At 41.7% G+C, this 17,670-nt stretch overlaps 1 protein-coding gene across 2 annotated transcripts in view; it reads left to right on the top strand.

Annotated features, from left to right (window-relative positions):
* Nucleotides 1-17,465, top strand: part of Fam118b (family with sequence similarity 118 member B) — a 46,657-nt gene extending 29,192 nt beyond the window's left edge. The window contains exons 4-8 of one of the 2 annotated variants that reach the window (XM_051156154.1): nt 9,728-9,955; nt 11,786-11,914; nt 12,954-13,239; nt 16,720-16,776; nt 16,978-17,465. In XM_051156154.1, coding sequence (XP_051012111.1) covers nt 9,728-9,955; nt 11,786-11,914; nt 12,954-13,239; nt 16,720-16,776; nt 16,978-16,991 — 714 coding nt within the window. In that variant the 3' untranslated portion in view covers nt 16,992-17,465. Of the gene's footprint in view, nt 1-9,727; nt 9,956-11,785; nt 11,915-12,953; nt 13,240-16,716; nt 16,777-16,977 lie in introns of both variants that reach the window. The other variant, XM_051156153.1, reaches the window with a different exon arrangement.
* Nucleotides 17,466-17,670: the final 205 nt, after the last annotated feature.

The raw sequence follows: 17,670 nt of genomic DNA, 5'->3' as shown, positions 1-17,670 counted from the left end.
TTTGTTTATTGCTTGTGTGTTTGTAACATTGGGCTCTTCTGAAAAAGGATCTGTTTTTAGAGCCTGTTCAGGATAATCATCCTGGCCCCATTTCTCTCTGTGATATGCTGAAGACTTCATATGTGTGAAGACAAAGCTACTGACATACTTTCTCTACGTTTTAAATTTACTTTTTCTACGTTTACTATGAAAGATGCCCTGTTGTCCATGACTTTAAGGAAATACTAGGTTTAAGTTGGGATTTGGTTTTTGTGTTTTGAGAAAGCATTTTGTGCATCACATACTGGCCACAGACTTGCAGTTCTCCTATCCCAGCATTCTGGGTGCTGTGAGTATAGGCATATGTCCTTGCCAAGCTGAGATCATTCTTACTGTCTAATGAATAAAGCAAAACTAGTTTTTAGTGGGTGTAGCTCAAAATCGTCACACAGAATTTTATCAAACTAACAACCCAACCTTATTTAAAAAAACAAACAAACCAAAAAAAAAAAAAATTGTCTTTCTTTCTTCACCATAAAAATTTCTTGAAATTTAGGATTCATTTATGCTAGGGCTATTGATATAAGCTTGAAATATTACATCAGTGAAAGCAAGGGGACTGTGATTTTCAGGCCAGCCTGTGATGCATAACAATATTTGGTCTACAAAGGGAGTCCAGGATAACCAAGGCTACACAGAGAAACCCTGTCTCCAAAAAATATATATATTTTAAAAAAGACTTATTTATTATTTATACAGTATTCTGCCTGAATATACTTGTGCATGCCAGAAGAGAGCATCAGAGCACATCATAGGTGGTTGTGAGCCACCATGTGGTTGCTGGGAATTGAACTCTGGACCTCTGGAAGAACAGTCAGTGCTCTCAACCTCTGAGCCATCTTTCCAGGCCCAGAAATATTTTTTTAAATGTGCTTTTGTTTTAATCCTAGATGTGGAGACATGGGGCTGCTTCAGACTGTCCGCAGCAGCTGACTATGATTTGCCTTGTGCTCTAGCAGAAGCATAATTTGCCAACTGCAGATAGTTTCTACAAATGTAATGTTTGGAATTCTGGGTACTTTTCAGAGGGTCTGTAAATGCTAGGGCACTGAGAGGTGGGGTTGATGGTTGTTGGTCATTCATGGGGGTTGGTTGCTGTTTATTAGTAAGCCACTATGTGGTTGCTGGAGATCAAACCCCAGTCCTGGAAGATCAGCCAGTGCTCTTAACCGCAGAGCCATCTCTCTAGACAATGAGATCTTTATACAGTATTTAAAATTAATTCAAAGTGGATCCCAAACCTAATTATCAGAGTTATAAAATTCTTAGAAGAAAACGATTTATAACCTGAATTTGGCAGTAATTTGATCATAAACTGAATAATCTGTTTTTAAGAAGGCAATAGGTTTGAGTAAACATTTCTCCCTAGAACAGATACAGAGGGCTAATAAGAACCCAGGCATGGGGACTAGAGAGATAGCTGAACAGTTGGGAGCACTGGCTGGGGGCTGGAGAGATGGCTTAGTGGTTAAGAGCATGGACTGTTCTTCCAGAGGTCATGAGTTCAATTCCCAACAACCACATGGTGCCTCACAACCAACTATAATGTGATCTCATGTCCTCTTCTGGCCTGCAGGTGTAAATGCAGATAGAGCACTGTATATACAATAAATAAATAATCTTAAGAGCACTGGCTGTCCTTTCAAAGGATCCAAGTTCAGGTCACAGCACCCGTACCATTTATAACTCTAGTTCTAAGGATATGATGCCCTCTTCTTGTCTCCAGGGGCACTGCACTGCATGTGTGAAGATAAAACACCCATGCACATCAAATAAAATCTCAAGAAAAACAATACCAACATTCATTTTTTTCTTTTTAATTTGTTATAATTTATTCAGATTACATCCCGATTGTTATCCCCTTGCTTGTATCTTCTCATTCCCACCCTCCCTCCCTCTTCTACCCTATTCCCCTCCCCTAGACCTCTGACAGAAGAGGACCTCTTCCCTGATCTTATGACCACAGCCTATCAGGTCTCATCAGGAAAGCCTGCTTCCCCTTCCTTTGTGCACCACTGAGCTTTCCCACCAAGGGGAAGTGATCAAACCGGGAATACCAGACTTCCTGTCAGAGGTAGTCCCCGCTCTCCCACAACTGTGGAGAATGAGCTGTCTATTGGCTAGATCTGAACAGAGGGTCTAGGTTTACTGCATGCATTGGCCTTGGTTGGTATAATAGTTTGTACAGGACCCTCTGAATCCATAATGGTCTCCTTGTTGGGCTCCTGAACCCTCTGGGTCCTTCCATCCCCCAACAGCATTCATTTTTTTAAGGGATCCAAATAGAGTAGTACATGCCTGTAATCCCAGCAGAAACTGACTAAGGGAAACCTCTTTTTAATGTAGCCAGCTGGAGTTTCCAATAGAAAGAGTTCGGGGCAGATCAGAGTATCTCTTCAGGCGAAGCTTCCAATTACAAATAGCAGCAGCTACAGAGAACATCAGGTCAGGCACAGATACTCAAAACATGCAGAAGAAACAGACTGGGGAAGTTAAGTCCAAGTCGAGCTTTCTTTCTATGGCTGAGCTCAGGACTAGCAGCTACTTTTTCCCACTGCAGATGCTCTTACATCATGGGATAAACAGTAGTAACTGCTGTTGGAAGTGGCTTACTGCCTGGTTACTCTCAAGGGCATGCTGTTTTATTCTTGGGCTGTTTATTCTCTTTCCTATCACAGTTATAGAGGTTAGCCCACCTACCACAGACCTTGGAGGACACATTGAAACAAGTATGCTTGGGTCTGAAGTAGGGGAGACTCCACTCCCAAAACAAGCAGCTCAGTAAGGCCTAATAACATGTGATGGTTTACCAATATTGGACATTATACCTCCCACTATCTCTTATGAATATTGATGCAAGAATCTTCATTAGGATATATCTAAACATATTGTAGCATATAAAAAAGAATTATGCACCATGAGGAAGTATGAGCTTTCCTAGAAGTTGATTTAACATATGAGTGTCAGTGTAATGTATAAAGAATGTCTATAGACAGCCAGTAAGAAGTCAGGTATGGCCCGGGCGGTGGCGGCGCACGCCTTTAATCCCAGCAATTGGGAGGCAGAGGCAGGTGGATCACTGTGAGTTCGAGGACAGCCTGGTCTACAAAGTAAGTCCAAGACAGCCAAGGCTACACAGAAAAACCCTGTCTTGTGGGGGGGGGGGGGGGCGAGAAAGAAGTAATCAGGTGTATAGATCAAAGGGTCATTTTTTAAAATACTTGTTTTTATTTTATGTATATGAATGTGTTGCATCATGTATACCTGTGCAACATTTGTGTGTGTGCTGGTACCTATGGAGGCCACAAGAGGGTTCCCCTGGACCTAGAGTTATAGATGGTTGTGAGTTATCATGTGGGTGAAAGGAATCAAACCTGGGTCCTCTAGAAAAGTAACATGTGCAACCACTGAGCCGTCTTTCCAGCCCAGGGGAAACATTATGAAGGATCTATAAGTAAAATTATTTAATACTTTGATATTGGCTCCCAACAACCCAGTGTAGTTAGGAGTTTAGGTTCACCTAGATTGGCCTTGTGTCATGATTGTTGAGATTGGGCGATTGGTACATGGTGAGGAGGGGTGCTCATCTGTCTTTCTGTCTGTCTGTCTGTCTGTCTTATCTATCTATCTGATTTTTTTTATTGCAGTGCTGTGGATTGAACTTTTCTCAAGTTAGTCAGATGTTTATTTTTGTGTCTTTGGGAAAATGTCAGTATAAAAAATTTTGTTAGATTTCTCAATAGTAACACGGCATGATTAATTCTCCCTTTCTATTGATCCAGGTTCGTATAATAGAGAAGTAGCATTGTGAATTCAAAGCAGAGAGGTTGGCTGTCAGAATCAGCGAAACCTTGCTGTTTAAATGCACTGGAATCCTGTGCAAATCAACTGACCTCTTAACATGTGCTTTTTGCACAGTAGACCTGGGATTGTCACACTGCCTAGAGCATGGTTGGGAGGTTGGATTCCCCAGCACCAAATATTGCTTACGTCGTGGTGTTTTGTGAAGAATAAATGGCACTAGCAATGCTTAGGTGACTGGATCGGAGCTGGAGGGACAACCTTTTTCATCAAACATCAATTTTACTTGAAAGAATGAAACTTGTGCTAAAAGTAAATGCAGTGGAAATGTCAATGGCCGTGAAGGAGACGGGTCAGGAGCACTTGGGTTTGCTTTTACTCTATGTGCATCTAGAAAGATGAATTACAGGGTAAGAAAGTGAAATAGCATGGGATTTACTGCACTGGTTTAAGAGAAGAGGAGAATTCTTAGAGGCTTAGTGGGAGTCTGACATTTCCTTTTGACTGGTGCACTCCCTGTTGATGTTTTCATTCCTTTGTCTTAGCTTAGAGAGGCCGCTGGCAGGAACTTTAGTTCTGCGGTTGCCTGCTCTAAGACGAAAACTTTGATTTCAAATCTGAGGAAATCAACACAATGACAAAAGCATCTTTCCAAGCCCAGTGTGTTGGTTCATACCGGGAATCCCAGCATTTGACAGACTAGAGGATCACACATTCAATGCTACCCTGGCCTAGGTAAGTGAGGCCACATCTCAAAGGAGAACACACAACATAAATCCCCAGTCTTTTTAATATTGCAGTACAAGATTTGATAACTCACAGAACTGGGACTGAAAGATATGTAGCTAAAGCAAGTGACTCAAGAAATTTCCAAGTTTTAGTCTTTTCATAGAAAAAAACCAAAGTAACAACAAAAACAACTCATGTTCTTCACCCATGACTAACTAACTCATGGGCTACCTAGGCTCTTGTACGTGTGCTCATAGAAAGCAAGCTGGTATGGGAATATAGTGTGTATGGTTGTGTATATGCATGGGTCAAGTACAAGATGGAGTTACAGAGCACAACAAATAGCTTCTTACTATGCAGTCACTGTCTTTATTAAATTTGAAACATAATTCTGCTTTTTGGAGTAAGTATTGGTGTGCACACTGCAAAAATCAGAGGGATGTGTAGCTGTTTATATCTACTAAGATATCTTGTTCCTGTTGGTATATTTGTCTCATCTCCTTTCTGCCCTAAGTCATCAGTCACATATTGTTATGTAACCCTCCAGCTTTGCAGATGTAAGCAGAAATGTATCTATCTTACCCTCACTGTTGCCACCTTCTAAGTCAAAAAGAAAAAACAAAAAACAAAAATACATACTATCCTAGTTTGCTTTACCTAGTAGTATATTGTGGAGCTCTTTCCATACTATTCTCTTGTATACAGTGTTTAAATCAGTGTCGTCACTAGAGCAAAACACCTAATTGGCCTCTAAAAAGAAGAGGGGTCGGAGGAGGTTCCACTCTAGAGCTAGTTAGCCCCATTGCTTTTTGCTTGTGGTTAGGCAGTACCTCATGACAGGGGCATGTGATATAACAAAAATACATTATAAGCCATAGATAAAAAAGGCTAATGGAAAGGCCAGGTCCCCAGAGTCACCTTCTAGGATATGCCCCCAAAGACAGAAGGACTTCTCAATTGGTTCCACAATTTTCTTAATGGCACAACTTTTGTTTTCATGTCTTTAATACTTTGGGATTTGGTGGTGTAAATTCAAGATCCAAATGATAGGATATGGTCCTGGGCTATACCAATCTTTCATGTATGGATACATAGTCTGTTGTTCCTGGAGCTAACAAAGCATTGATAGGCTTATATATGTCATTTTATCTGGTTGCAGTTATATCAGCAGGATTCCGTCCAAGAAAGGGAATGGCTGCTGCATGTTAGGTTAACAGATGTGTAAATTTATAAAGTCAGGGAGCATTATGTTTCCTTAATAATAAACGTGATACTGGCATTTAGTAGTGGTTGACTGTTGTATGTAGTGAGCTGAGTAACTATAGTTCATACTCATCACTGTCTTGATAGGGGGTAGATTTTTTTAAAATTTTATATATTATGAGTTTTGCTGGCACTTATGTATGTGCACTTTGTGTGTGCCTGGAGCCCTTGGAGGCCAGAAGAGGGCATCAGATCCCTTGGAACTGGAGTTTGAGATGATTATGAGCTACCATTTGGATGCTGGAAACCTCACCTGCATCCTCTTGGAGAGTAGCAAATGCTCTTAATAACTGAGCTATCTCTCCAGCCCCCTCTTCACTGTTTTTGATCAGGTTAGCCTTCTAATTAAGTTGTATTAGCATCTTCTGTTGATGACTGCCTGTGTGCCATTAGTGTGATATAATTATGTGATTGTGTAATGAAACTAGATAAACATTGAAGACCGTGACCTGCATTCTTAGCCATGTAAGTTATAGACCACTCCATCCGTTTACACACTAGGAAAGAATCCTTGCAGCTGCTGACAGCAGGGCCCAGTAAGAGCCCTCTGCTGTGCAGTAGAGCATCATATACCTATAATGGACAGAGCCCAGGTAATGTGGCTTGTTTCTAGCAGGGCTATGCATAATTTTAACTGTGTTCTAATGTTTTCACTGGAAATAGCACTTATTTGATAAGTATGACCAAAAAAAATGGTTATTTTATAAGACAGTGTGGTGTGACACATTGAGAAAGGAACACTGAAATGTGTGTCTGTATCTGCTTACAAGAGTCCATGGAAACTTAAGCATTTCATGCTTGATAGACAAAGAAACCTGGAAGGTATAGGGGGCTGCTTTGAGAGAACCTAGAAGGACCTGTCTATTCCAGGGAGCTTGAAATTTACTCCCTGGTAGCTATATGCAGTAACTCATAGCTTGCATGGGAACCAAGCATGCTGGTTTGCACCAGCCGCCCTAGCTTATCTGGATGCTGAGAGAGGAAGATCATTTGAGTCTCAGAGTTCAGTGGCAACTTGGACAGCATAGCAATTCTTCCTCTGAGCAGATCTAATTGAATAACATCAAGAATAGCCTAGGGAGCTGGGTGTGGTGGGGCACACCTTTAATCCCAGCACTTGGGAAGCAGGGGCAGGCGATCACTGTGAGTTCGAGGCCAGCCTGGTCTACAAAGTGAGTCCAGGACAGCCAAGGCTACACAGAGAAACCCTGTCTCAAAAAACTTAAAAAAAAAAAAAAAAAAAAAAAAAGAATAGCCTAGGGATAAGATGTTTGTTAAAACATTTCACCTAGTTTCTTTCTTACTTCAAATTTCTTTTGTCCCAGGGGTCACTATGTTCTTGGTTATAAAACCAACTTCTCACCTGAAGTGGGCATTATTTCCTTAATCCTTAGAGATGTATTCATTGCTTAGCAATGGTATGCATTTTGAGAAACACATTACTAGGCCTTTTTGCTACTGTGCAAACTTACAGGGTGCACTTATACAAGTCAAGATTACTGTGACATCACTGAGATGATACAGTTGTACAGGACCACCTGTAAATGTGCCATTATTATGAAGCACAAATCTTATTTACATATACCCTGAATGAAGCTGGGAAGGTAATTAAACCCATATGCTAAATAGTTTATTTCAAATTGATTAGTGGTTAGAATTTATTATTGCCCTGGCTATCCTAGAACTCACCAAGTAGACCATTCTGCCTTCAAACTCACAAAGATCTGCCTGTCTCTGCCTCTTGAGTTCTGGGATTGAAAGTGTGTACCACTACACCCACCTAGTTCTCTTTTTTCTTTTCTATTCTTTATTGTTTTATTTTTATTTTATGTGTACCACATGTGGACCTGGTGTCAGCAGAGGCCAGAAGGGGTCGTTAGATCCGCTAGAGCTAGAGTTATAGGTAGTTGCGAGTCACCTGATGTGGCTTCTGGGAACTGAACTCAGGCCCTCTGAAAGAGTAGCAAATACTCTTAGCCACTTAGCTGTCACTCTAGCCCAGTTAATTTTATTTTTTTGTTGGGTATATGTGGGTGCAAGTGCCTGTAGAGTCCAGAAGAAGGTGCCAAATTGTTTGGCACGAGAGCTACAGGCAGCTGTGAGCCACCTAGCCTGGGAACTGGGAACCAAACTTGCATCCTCTGCAAGAATTGTACATAAGCTTAACCATGGAGCCGTCTCTCCAGTCCCTGACTTTAGTAATTCTAATAATTGATAGCTATGGATATAACCCAGCAGTACATGTCCAAGGCTCTGGGTTCCATCCCCAGCACAAACAAAAGCAAAATGTAAGTTTTTAATGGTAAAATTTATTTTAAATCCATTCATAATTTTGTCACATAGCACATGTTTGTTATAGCAAGCCTATAAACAAAATGCTGGATAAGATCAGGGGAAAACAGCACAAGGAAGCATTAAGTGTTTCTTAACCCTGTAAGCAGCCAAGTATCCAGACTTAGAAAGAGAGTTGCCAAATGGGATGTGGCAGTGCATACCTTTAACTAGCACACGGGGGGCTGAGGCTAGTTTGAGACCAGTGTCAGTCAGTCGTGTAATGAGTTCAAAGCTAGCATGGGCTGCATGTTCTTCCCACATGTTCCCTATTTTCCCTCGGTCTTAGTTAGGTTTTCTATTGTTGTGCTTAAAACACTAACTAAAAGTAACACAGGGAGGAAAGTAAGTCAGGGATGGAACTGAAGCAGAGGAGTGGAGGAGTGCTGCTTACTGCTTTGCTCCTCACAGCTTCATCAGCCGGTCTCTGCCTGCCTTGCCTTCCTTCATTTATGTATTTTGTTTTTTGGTTATTTGGTTTTAGATTTGTGTGTGTTTTGGGTCTGGTTTTTTGAGACAGGGTTTCTCTGTGTAGCCTTGGATGTCCTGGCTCACTATGTAGACCAGGCTGGCCTGGCACTGAGAGATCTGCCTGCCTCTTCTTCCCTGAGTGCTGGGATTACATGTGTGCCACCATGCCTGGGTGGATTGGCTTTTGTTTTGTTTTGTTTGTTTTTAGACAGTCTGTCAATGTAGTCTTGGACCTTAGAACACCAGTCTGGCCTTCAGTCCATAGAGATTCTCCTCCATCTACCACCCGAGTGCTGGGATTAAAGTTGTGGACATTTTGCCCCAGCCTGCTTTCTATACTACCCAGAACCACCTGCCCCAGGGTATTACTGCTCTTCTACCTCCACCCCCTATGGGCAGGGCCTTCCCATTTTCAGTCATTAATCAAGAAAATGCCCTATAGACTTGCCATAGGCAATCTGATTGAGGCTTTGCTCAATTTAGGTCAGTCTTCCCAGTCTAGTTTGTGTAGGTTGCCAAAAACAAACAAACAAACAAAAAACCAACCTCAACTAGCAGACCCTCTTAAAAAATGAAGGAGAGGAATAATACTGCACTGAGTGTTGCCTTCTTACCAGAGGCCTAATTTGAGGGTAGCTGGCACTTTGCTTTCTATCCTCACTCATTAGTCCTGATCTCTTAGTCTTGTCCATTTCCTTCCTTCTATAAAATGACAGTTTAGAAACTGGACATGTTATCACATATAATCCCAGCACTTAGGAGGCAGAGACAGGAAGATCATTGAGAGAGTGAGGCCAGCTTGGCCTACACAGTGAATTCTAGGACAGCCAAGAGGCCACAGCAAGACCGTTTCTCCAGTTTTAAAATGTCTCTATTTAAAAGACTTGTGCTCATTTGTATCATATGTGGTAGTATTGCTTGTTTACTGTTTGCTAGGCATTGTGTTTGGCATGTACCATCCTATTTTCCCTACTACAATGACAGTAATGATGTTTTAATTTTAAGGTATTCAATATTTGTAATTCTGCAACTAAAACAAGTTAACAAAACACTTTGAATTGTTTTTTGTCTTTCAAATCCCCCACACCTGCAGCGTACCAGTAATGTTCGGTCCACATTTTTCAAAGACTGTTTATATGAAGTATTTGATGACCTGGAGTCAAAGATGGAAGATTCTGGAAAACAACTCCTTCAGTCTGTTCTCCATCTGATGGAAAATGGAGCCCTAGTATTAACTACAAATTTTGATAATCTCCTAGAACTATATGCAGCTGACCAGGGAAAACAGCTCGAATCCCTTGACCTTACTGATGAGAAAAAGGTGAAATGTTAACCCTGAGTCTTCTCTTTGGGGTAGTGGGTAGTATCTTCCTCAGAAAAGCTGCCTTCTGCTCAGGATGTTAGTGCTTATGTGGCAGAGATGTTTTAGTTACTCTTCGCATTGCTGTGACCAAAATACCCAACAGAAACAACTTAAAATAGGAAAGGCTTACTTGAGCTCACTGTTTCAGAGAGTTTGGGGCCTCACAGTAAGAAGAGTACAGTGGAGAGACTCCCTTTCATGGTGGTGGGAGCATTTGGTGAGGCTGTTGACATCATGGCCGAACAGAGAGCTGGAAAGTGGACCTGAGTTAGGACCAGATTATAACCTTCATAAATCTCTCCCCTAGTGTCTATTTTTACTGGCAAGGCCCCACCTCTCAATAGCATCATGAGTTGGGGAGCAGCATTTTAACAGTGAACCTATGGGGTTATTTCTAGTTAAAACAGTAACAGTGAGCTGGGTGTGGTAGTGCACACCTTTAATCCCAGCACTCGGGAGGCAGAGGCAGGTGAATCATTGTGAGTTTGAGGCCAACCTAGTCTACAAAGAGAGTAGGCTACACAGAGAAACCCTGTTTCGGGGGGAAAAAAATAGTAACAGTGAGAAAGGAAGCTGGTTTTTTCTCTTTGCACTTTTGGGCTTGGTTGTTTCTTGAGGTAAAATCAGTATGCAATAAATACAAAGATTTTTGTCCTTATGAGTACTGACCGTTTTGCCTGACCATAGGGTAGGATTAGTTGTTTGAAGGACTGGAGCATTGACTCGTTTAGTAAACTGCTTGCCTCACAAGTACAGAGTCCCTGGGCTTACAGGTCAGCTATGTAAGCAAACTTGAGGACTTCCAAGCCAGTAAGACAAAGAAGAGGGAAATCTTATCTCAAATTTTTAAAAATAAAAATGGAGGTGAGCTGTGAGATGGTTTGGTGGACACTTAACACCAAACCCAATGACCTCAGTTCAGTCCCCAGGACTGGTAGAGGGAGAGATCTGACTTTTGCAAGTTGTCCTCTGGCCTCTACATGTGCACCATGGTACACCCTTCCCAAACACACACACACCCCAAATTTGAAAGATATTGATGAAGAGAGAACTCCTTTAAGTTCATTTGCCCTGCTCTGTGATTCTGTAGTTGTCATTGTTGTTTCCTTGGAACCAGCCTTTGTCAGCTTAGTTACACCCATCTGAGTGATCTGAATGGAATAATGATTCCCCCAGTGCCACAGGCCTGTCTGCCAAGGCAGTAGCCGGAATGCTACAGATTAGGAATTGTGCCAGGTGTGGTGGTGCAGTCCTGTAATCCCAGGTGAGATTTAAAGTTGTAGGCCAGCCTGGGCTAAATAATGACCAAAAAAGAATGAAAACAAGTGGGCATAGTGGTGCACACCTTTCCTCCCAGCACTCAGGAGGCAGAGGCAGGTGGAGCTCTTGAGTTTGAGGCCAGCCTGGTCTAGAGTTCCAGGAGAGCCAGGGCTTCAATAGAGAGAGCTGGTGGCTGTGGGAGAGGAGATACAGAGGAATAAATGGGGCGGGGTGGGGAAGGGTAGGCATGGTGGCAGAATTGTACCAGGACTTGGACTATCACAAGTAGAAACTTTCCTTATTATTCTGCAAATGGTGACAAATTCTAATTTCTGATGATGACTTTGAGAAAGAAGTCACTAGATTTGCTGTCATCATTCCTGAGTCATAACATAGGCACTTGGGCACATCAGGTTTTCAAATTCTTGTCCTGTGAGGCTGTGAAGCTCAGGCAGCCTCTTACACACTGTGACTTTGAAGCAGGTGCTCACCTTGCCATCCTGGTCGAGCTGTGTATGTGTTGTGCAGGTCCTGGAGTGGGCTCAGGAGAAGCGGAAGCTAAGTGTGTTACATATCCATGGGGTCTATACCAATCCTAGTGGCATTGTCCTCCACCCAGCTGGATATCAGAATGTGCTCAGGAACACTGAAGTTATGGTAAGTAGTACTGCTCTAGCTGGGCTCTGCAAGTCGCTCTCCAAAACATTTTAAAGCATATTCTAAGTATTAAGAGGGGAACATTTACTTTTCAAAACAACTAGAAAGTCAGACCTTACTCCTTTGTCTCTTAGCTCTTGGATGTGTATGCCATCCTAGGGAATGAAGAAACTTTATTTCAAGTATCAGATCATAGGGTGGGTATTTACCTGTATTTGGTGAATCTACAAGTTAGGGTTCAAATAAGAGACCTACCTCAATATATAAAGTAGAGAGTAATGGACAAACTCCCACCATCAACTTTTGGCCTCCGTATATTACATACAGCATACGTATACACTTACATACTCAAAAATAAAAAGTTTAAATTGGCAACATTTTTCCAGAAAATAGAAAAGATACTGATTGTCTAATTGCCCAAGAACATAAATATAAAAAATTAAACCTGCAAGACTAGTGTGAATGGGATAAAACTGTTTTAAGACCCTACAAAAGGCCAGGCGGTGGTGGCACACGCCTTTAATCCCCACACTTGGGTGGCAGAGGCAAGTGGATCTCTGAGTCTAGGACAGCCAAGGCTACTGAGAAACCCTGTATGGAAAAACAAAATAAAAACAAACAAACAAAAGGCCCTCCAGAAGAACCAACGATGATGGATCAGTGGTTTAGGCGCTTGTGCAAGCTTTGCAGTCTGACTTCAGTCCCTGGAAGTAAAGGTGGGAAGGAGAGAGATGACTTCATAGGCGTCCTCTGATTTCCGCATGCATGCACACTCTTGGGCACACATCATCCACATAAAATACTTTGCTTCAAATGGAACGAAAGAAGACCTTCAGAAGAGTACGATCTTCGACCAAGTATCACACAGTAGTAATAACTAGGAAATCAAACTTTCGTGTAGTATCTTTCTCTCTTAAGTCTTGATCAGTGACTCACTAGTCTGCTAAATGTGGCAGTTAGGAACTATTGCCTTTTTGCTTCAGCCATATCGTGTGTCTGTCTTCTGTGTCATTAACATGCTGTTTTCTTTTCCTTGAAGAGAGAGATTCAGAAGCTCTATGAAAACAAGTCGTTTCTTTTCCTGGGTTGTGGCTGGACGGTGGATGACACCACTTTCCAGGCCCTGTTCCTAGAGGCTGTCAAGCATAAATCTGACCTAGAACATTTCATGCTGGTTCGGAGAGGCGATGTAGATGAATTCAAGAAGCTTCGAGAAAACATGCTGGACAAGGGGATTAAGGTCATTTCCTATGGAAATGATTATGCTGATCTCCCAGAATATTTCAAGCGACTGACATGTGAGATCTCTACAAGAGGTAGATCAGGTAAGAGAAAGTCATAGCAACAACCCTTTTTTTTTTGTTTGTGATGAATAAAATCACTACCACGGTGGGTAATGAGCAGTGTCTGACCAGTTTGGGACGCGGAGAAAGTGTCAATTCTTCAGGCCATACAAAAGTGCCATTTTGATAATCAGGAAAGAAAAACGTGTAAAGATTTTTATCTTCAGGCCAGCTTTTCTCAGCCGGGAAAAGCTGTTGCACCTTAAGCCCTACTACCCGTATTCAGTCTTTTAACCTACTGTGAAAAGGAACCTACTCCTAAAAGTGGTCCTTGGATGGCTGCATGTGCTGTGGCACATTCATGCCCCCCCCCCCCACATAGTAAAAAAATCTGAGGTACTGGAGAGATGGCTTGTTGTTAAAAGCACTTGCTATTCTTCCAAAGCAGCAAGGTCAGTTCCAGCACCCAATCAGGAGGCTCACATCTTCCTGTAACTCCAGCTACAGGTCATAGTCCTCTTCTGGCCTCCATGAGCATACATGCACACACACACACATGCACAATCTTAAAAAAAAACACTATTGAAGATGCTTAGTTCAAGTGAGATGCAATTAAAATTCAGATTTCAAAATGGAGACAGATGACCATTAACCTTGACTAATAAGTTGATGAGGAAACGTTTTTCATGTATATATAAAAAACTTCGAAACCTTGTTTCAGAAATTCTACTAATAAAATTTATCCTGTAAGAAACTTTTCCTAAAGAAATGTGCTGGCACATACAACTAAAGATGTGTGAACAATTATGGTGGTACATATCTATAATCTCAGCAGGTCAAAAGGTCAAAGCCAGCCCCGGCAATATATCAAGCCTCCAGCTTGGGGGCGGGCAGGGGCTGGGGGGCAAAACACTAACCAAAAAACAAAACAAAACAAACAAACAAACAAAAACCCACAAAAAACTGGGGAATTAAGGAGGAAATAAGGTCACTGTTTGGTTATTCTGACTCTCCAATACAATTTACCCAAATTTAAAGAAATTTTCTTATTTGTTACAGACTGTTGTTAAGAACCTGGGTTTGTTGGTTTGTTTGGGGGTGTTTTTCTCAATTCTAGGGACTCACTATGTAATCTAGGTTGGCCTCAAACTTTGAATCCTTTTGTCTCAACTTCACAAGTATAGTGATTATAAATATATAGCCACTTTGCCTATTCTGCTTCAAACTTTTTAAAAATTATAGTCACTGGTGTATGTGTGTGTTGGGGTGTCAGAAGTCCTGGAACTGGAGGTACAGACAGCTGTACACTGCCATGTGTGTGTTGGGTTTGAACCCAGGACCTCTGGAAGATAAGCCAGCCCTCTTAACTACTGAGTCATCTCTCCAGCCCAGCTTCAAACTTCTTAATAGATATTTTTATTATTAATACAAGTAACCTAGTATGTAATGTCCCTAAATCTAGTCATTCCAAGATTTATTTTCTGAATCAGATGACTCCAAGTAGAATTCTAATGTAGCAAAAATTTCTTGAGTTCTGTCACGGCAGTGCTTTGACAGATTAAGATTTTTAAAAAGCAATCAGTGTACTAAACATGGTGGCTTGTCCCCGTAATCCCAGCACTTGGGAGGCTTGAAGCAGGTTTGTTGAGAGTGCTGGGCTACACATAAGAGACTTGTCTGTTATTTAAAATGCTGTCATTCTAGGGGCTGGAGAGATGGCTCAGAGGTTAAGATGTTGTTCTTCCAGAGGTCCTGAGTTCAATTTCCCAGAAACCACATGGTGGCTCTTAATCATCTATGAGATCTGGTGCCCTCTTCTGGTGTGCAGGCACACATGCAGGCAGAACACTGTGTACATGATAAATAAAATGCTGTCGTTGTAACTGAACACTGAAGGTTTCATGTACTCCTCCTCCTTTTCTCCAAAGGCATAGAAAACATTTAGAAAAACAACACCACACTTGTCTCTTTCATGGAATGATCTGGTGTCCCTCAGTTTAACAGACCTTTAGCCTGATGTTTCCAACATTGACTGGGTTGATTTTTTTTTTTTTTTTTTTTTTCTCTTCTATGTTCTCTGATCACTTTAAACTAGAGACACACACTCAAGCTATACACAGCTGATTTGGTCTATACTGAGATCCTCTACCAGGAAAAGAAGCTATAGTAAAATAAAATCTGGACAACAGTGCCTTATGTTGAACTCACTTTTAAGTTACTGTCCTGAGTGCTGTGTGGGGACAGACAGTTACTAGCTGTCAGGCCCTCTAGAATGACTTTCCACACTTGCCAGTCAAGAAACCATTCTCCCTTTCATCTCAGCGCTCGGGAAGCAGAGGCAGGAGGATCTGTGAGTTCAAGGCCAGCATGGTCTACATGGAGAAACCCTGTCTTGGGAAAAACAAAAACAAAAAAAGTAGCAGCTTTTTCTTGTTCTTCTTCTTGTTCTTCTTGTTCTTCTTCTTCTTCTTCTTCTTCTTCTTCTTCTTCTTCTCCTTCTCCTTCTCCTTCTCCTCCTTCTTCTTCCATTCATTTTTAAATCAAGGGTTTTCCATATGGGCTTGGGGCTCTCTATTGGAATGGCCTGTCAGGTAACTTACAGTCTAGCAGAGCAGTTTTACTTCATTTTGAGGAGTCAAGCCCATCTTCCACCAATTATGCTTTAAGTCTCAGTCTATACATGCTGCCAAGAAGTCATCAAGGGGACTAGAAAAGTGTAAAGCATTACTATACCAGAAACTGTGTTAGTATAACTTTAACCAATGCATTTTTTCCAGTTTTAAGCAAAGCTTAGTCTTGTGCACCTTTTAAAAAAGCAAAGACAGACAAAAACATAGGGGTTTTACTCTATGCTCTATATTTGCCTGAAAATAGCTGTGTGGCCCAGACTGGCCTTGAACTCGTGATCCTTCGTCCTCGCTCTAAGACATGAGTTTATAGACATGCATCGCCACGCCTTGCTTTGTATTTATTGGTACATGTATATTGACTTCATGAGATACAGCTAGTAAAACTAAGGCACAAAATTTTTAGTCCAAATTAGCTTTGCATGTGTACTCGTTGGGAATAGAGTAAGCAGCCATGTTTTGTCTACATAAAATGGTTTGGAGGCTGGAGGGACAGTTCACTGGGTAAAAGTGCTGACTGCTCCAGAGGGTCTGGGTTCTACTCCCAGCACCCGTCTGGTGATTCAGTTTGTAACAAAGAACCTACTGCTTCTGTTTAAAAGGACAGTCTGAAGGCTTCTTTACCTCACCTTGAGTCATTCCTAGATGTCTTTAGTTATACACTGTGCTCTTAGCTTCCCTTAGTTCTCATTTCTGCCATTAATAGTTTTAGCTTTCCTAGTGGCTGTGGGTAAAGGCATTTGCTGCCAAGTGTGGCGACCTGAGTTCTACCCACATAGTGGAGAGAACCAATGTTAAAAAGATATCCTGACTTTACCACATGCACATTAAAATGTTTTTAAAAAAAAGTTTCCGCTTCTTCACCTAATATCTATACCAATGTTGTTTTTAGCAGGGATGGCAAGAGAAGGCCAGCTAAATGGCTCATCTGCAGCACATGGTGAAATAAGAGGTACGCTACTTCCTATTCTATCAATCAAAAGAAAAATCTCCTAAAACTCAGATTGTAGAGAATCGTAATTTGCTTCTCCCATTTAGAGATTCTCTGAATCTGCTTTCTGAAAACTTAGGACTAAGTGACTTAAGTACCTGCAGGTATAGATGTGTAGATTCGCTTTATGAAACTCATTGCCTTCCTTTTGTTTTTCCATAGGCTGTAGCACTTGAGCAAGCTGGAGCAATCACCGTTAGACCACGCTGTGGGGCCTTCCTGGATGTGTGTAACAAGCAAACTTACAGGAACCCAGCACAACTCCCAGGAAGGACCAATACCCCCAAGTTGAAGCTTGGGGTAGAATAGGGGTGGCACTGTTGCACCTTCCCTTCATGCTGGCTGTTTGATACTTTGCTGCCTGGTCTACTTCAGGACCCAATGCAGCCCCTACCTACCCCAAGGCTGGACATGCTTGTCTACATAGCAGACCAATGTGATGCCTCGTGGCTACGGCTGCAGCTCTGCAGGACTTGGGAAGCAAGAAGTCATGGAGTCAGTGGGCTCTTGCTGCAGTTTTGTACTCTACTTGGTTTTTCAATTGAGCTTATCGCTTTTTTTAAAACATGACTTGAAGCTCTAGTTTTCTAGATCTTTTACAGTGTACAGTATTTTACACAACTGAGCTGTATTAAAAGCTTGTTCGTTTACTTGCCAGGGCTCTGGCTCTACTTTCAAGAGTTACTGTCAAACCTGAAACTTGCATTCTTCTATCTTTGTGTTAGTTGGGTGATCTTTCTCAGGTCAGGGACTTGCCCAATCCCTTAGATCACCATTAGTTCTTCTCATGCCCTTCTTGCCAGAAAGAAATCCAAGAACTACACAGCTAGTATGTGTTAGCATTTTAGTTTTAAA

The sequence above is a fragment of the Acomys russatus genome, chromosome 14 (genome assembly GCF_903995435.1).
Source record: "Acomys russatus chromosome 14, mAcoRus1.1, whole genome shotgun sequence".
Lineage (NCBI taxonomy): Eukaryota > Metazoa > Chordata > Mammalia > Rodentia > Muridae > Acomys > Acomys russatus.
Note: the sequence above shows the minus strand (reverse complement) of the source record. Positions and strands in the feature narration are given on the sequence as shown.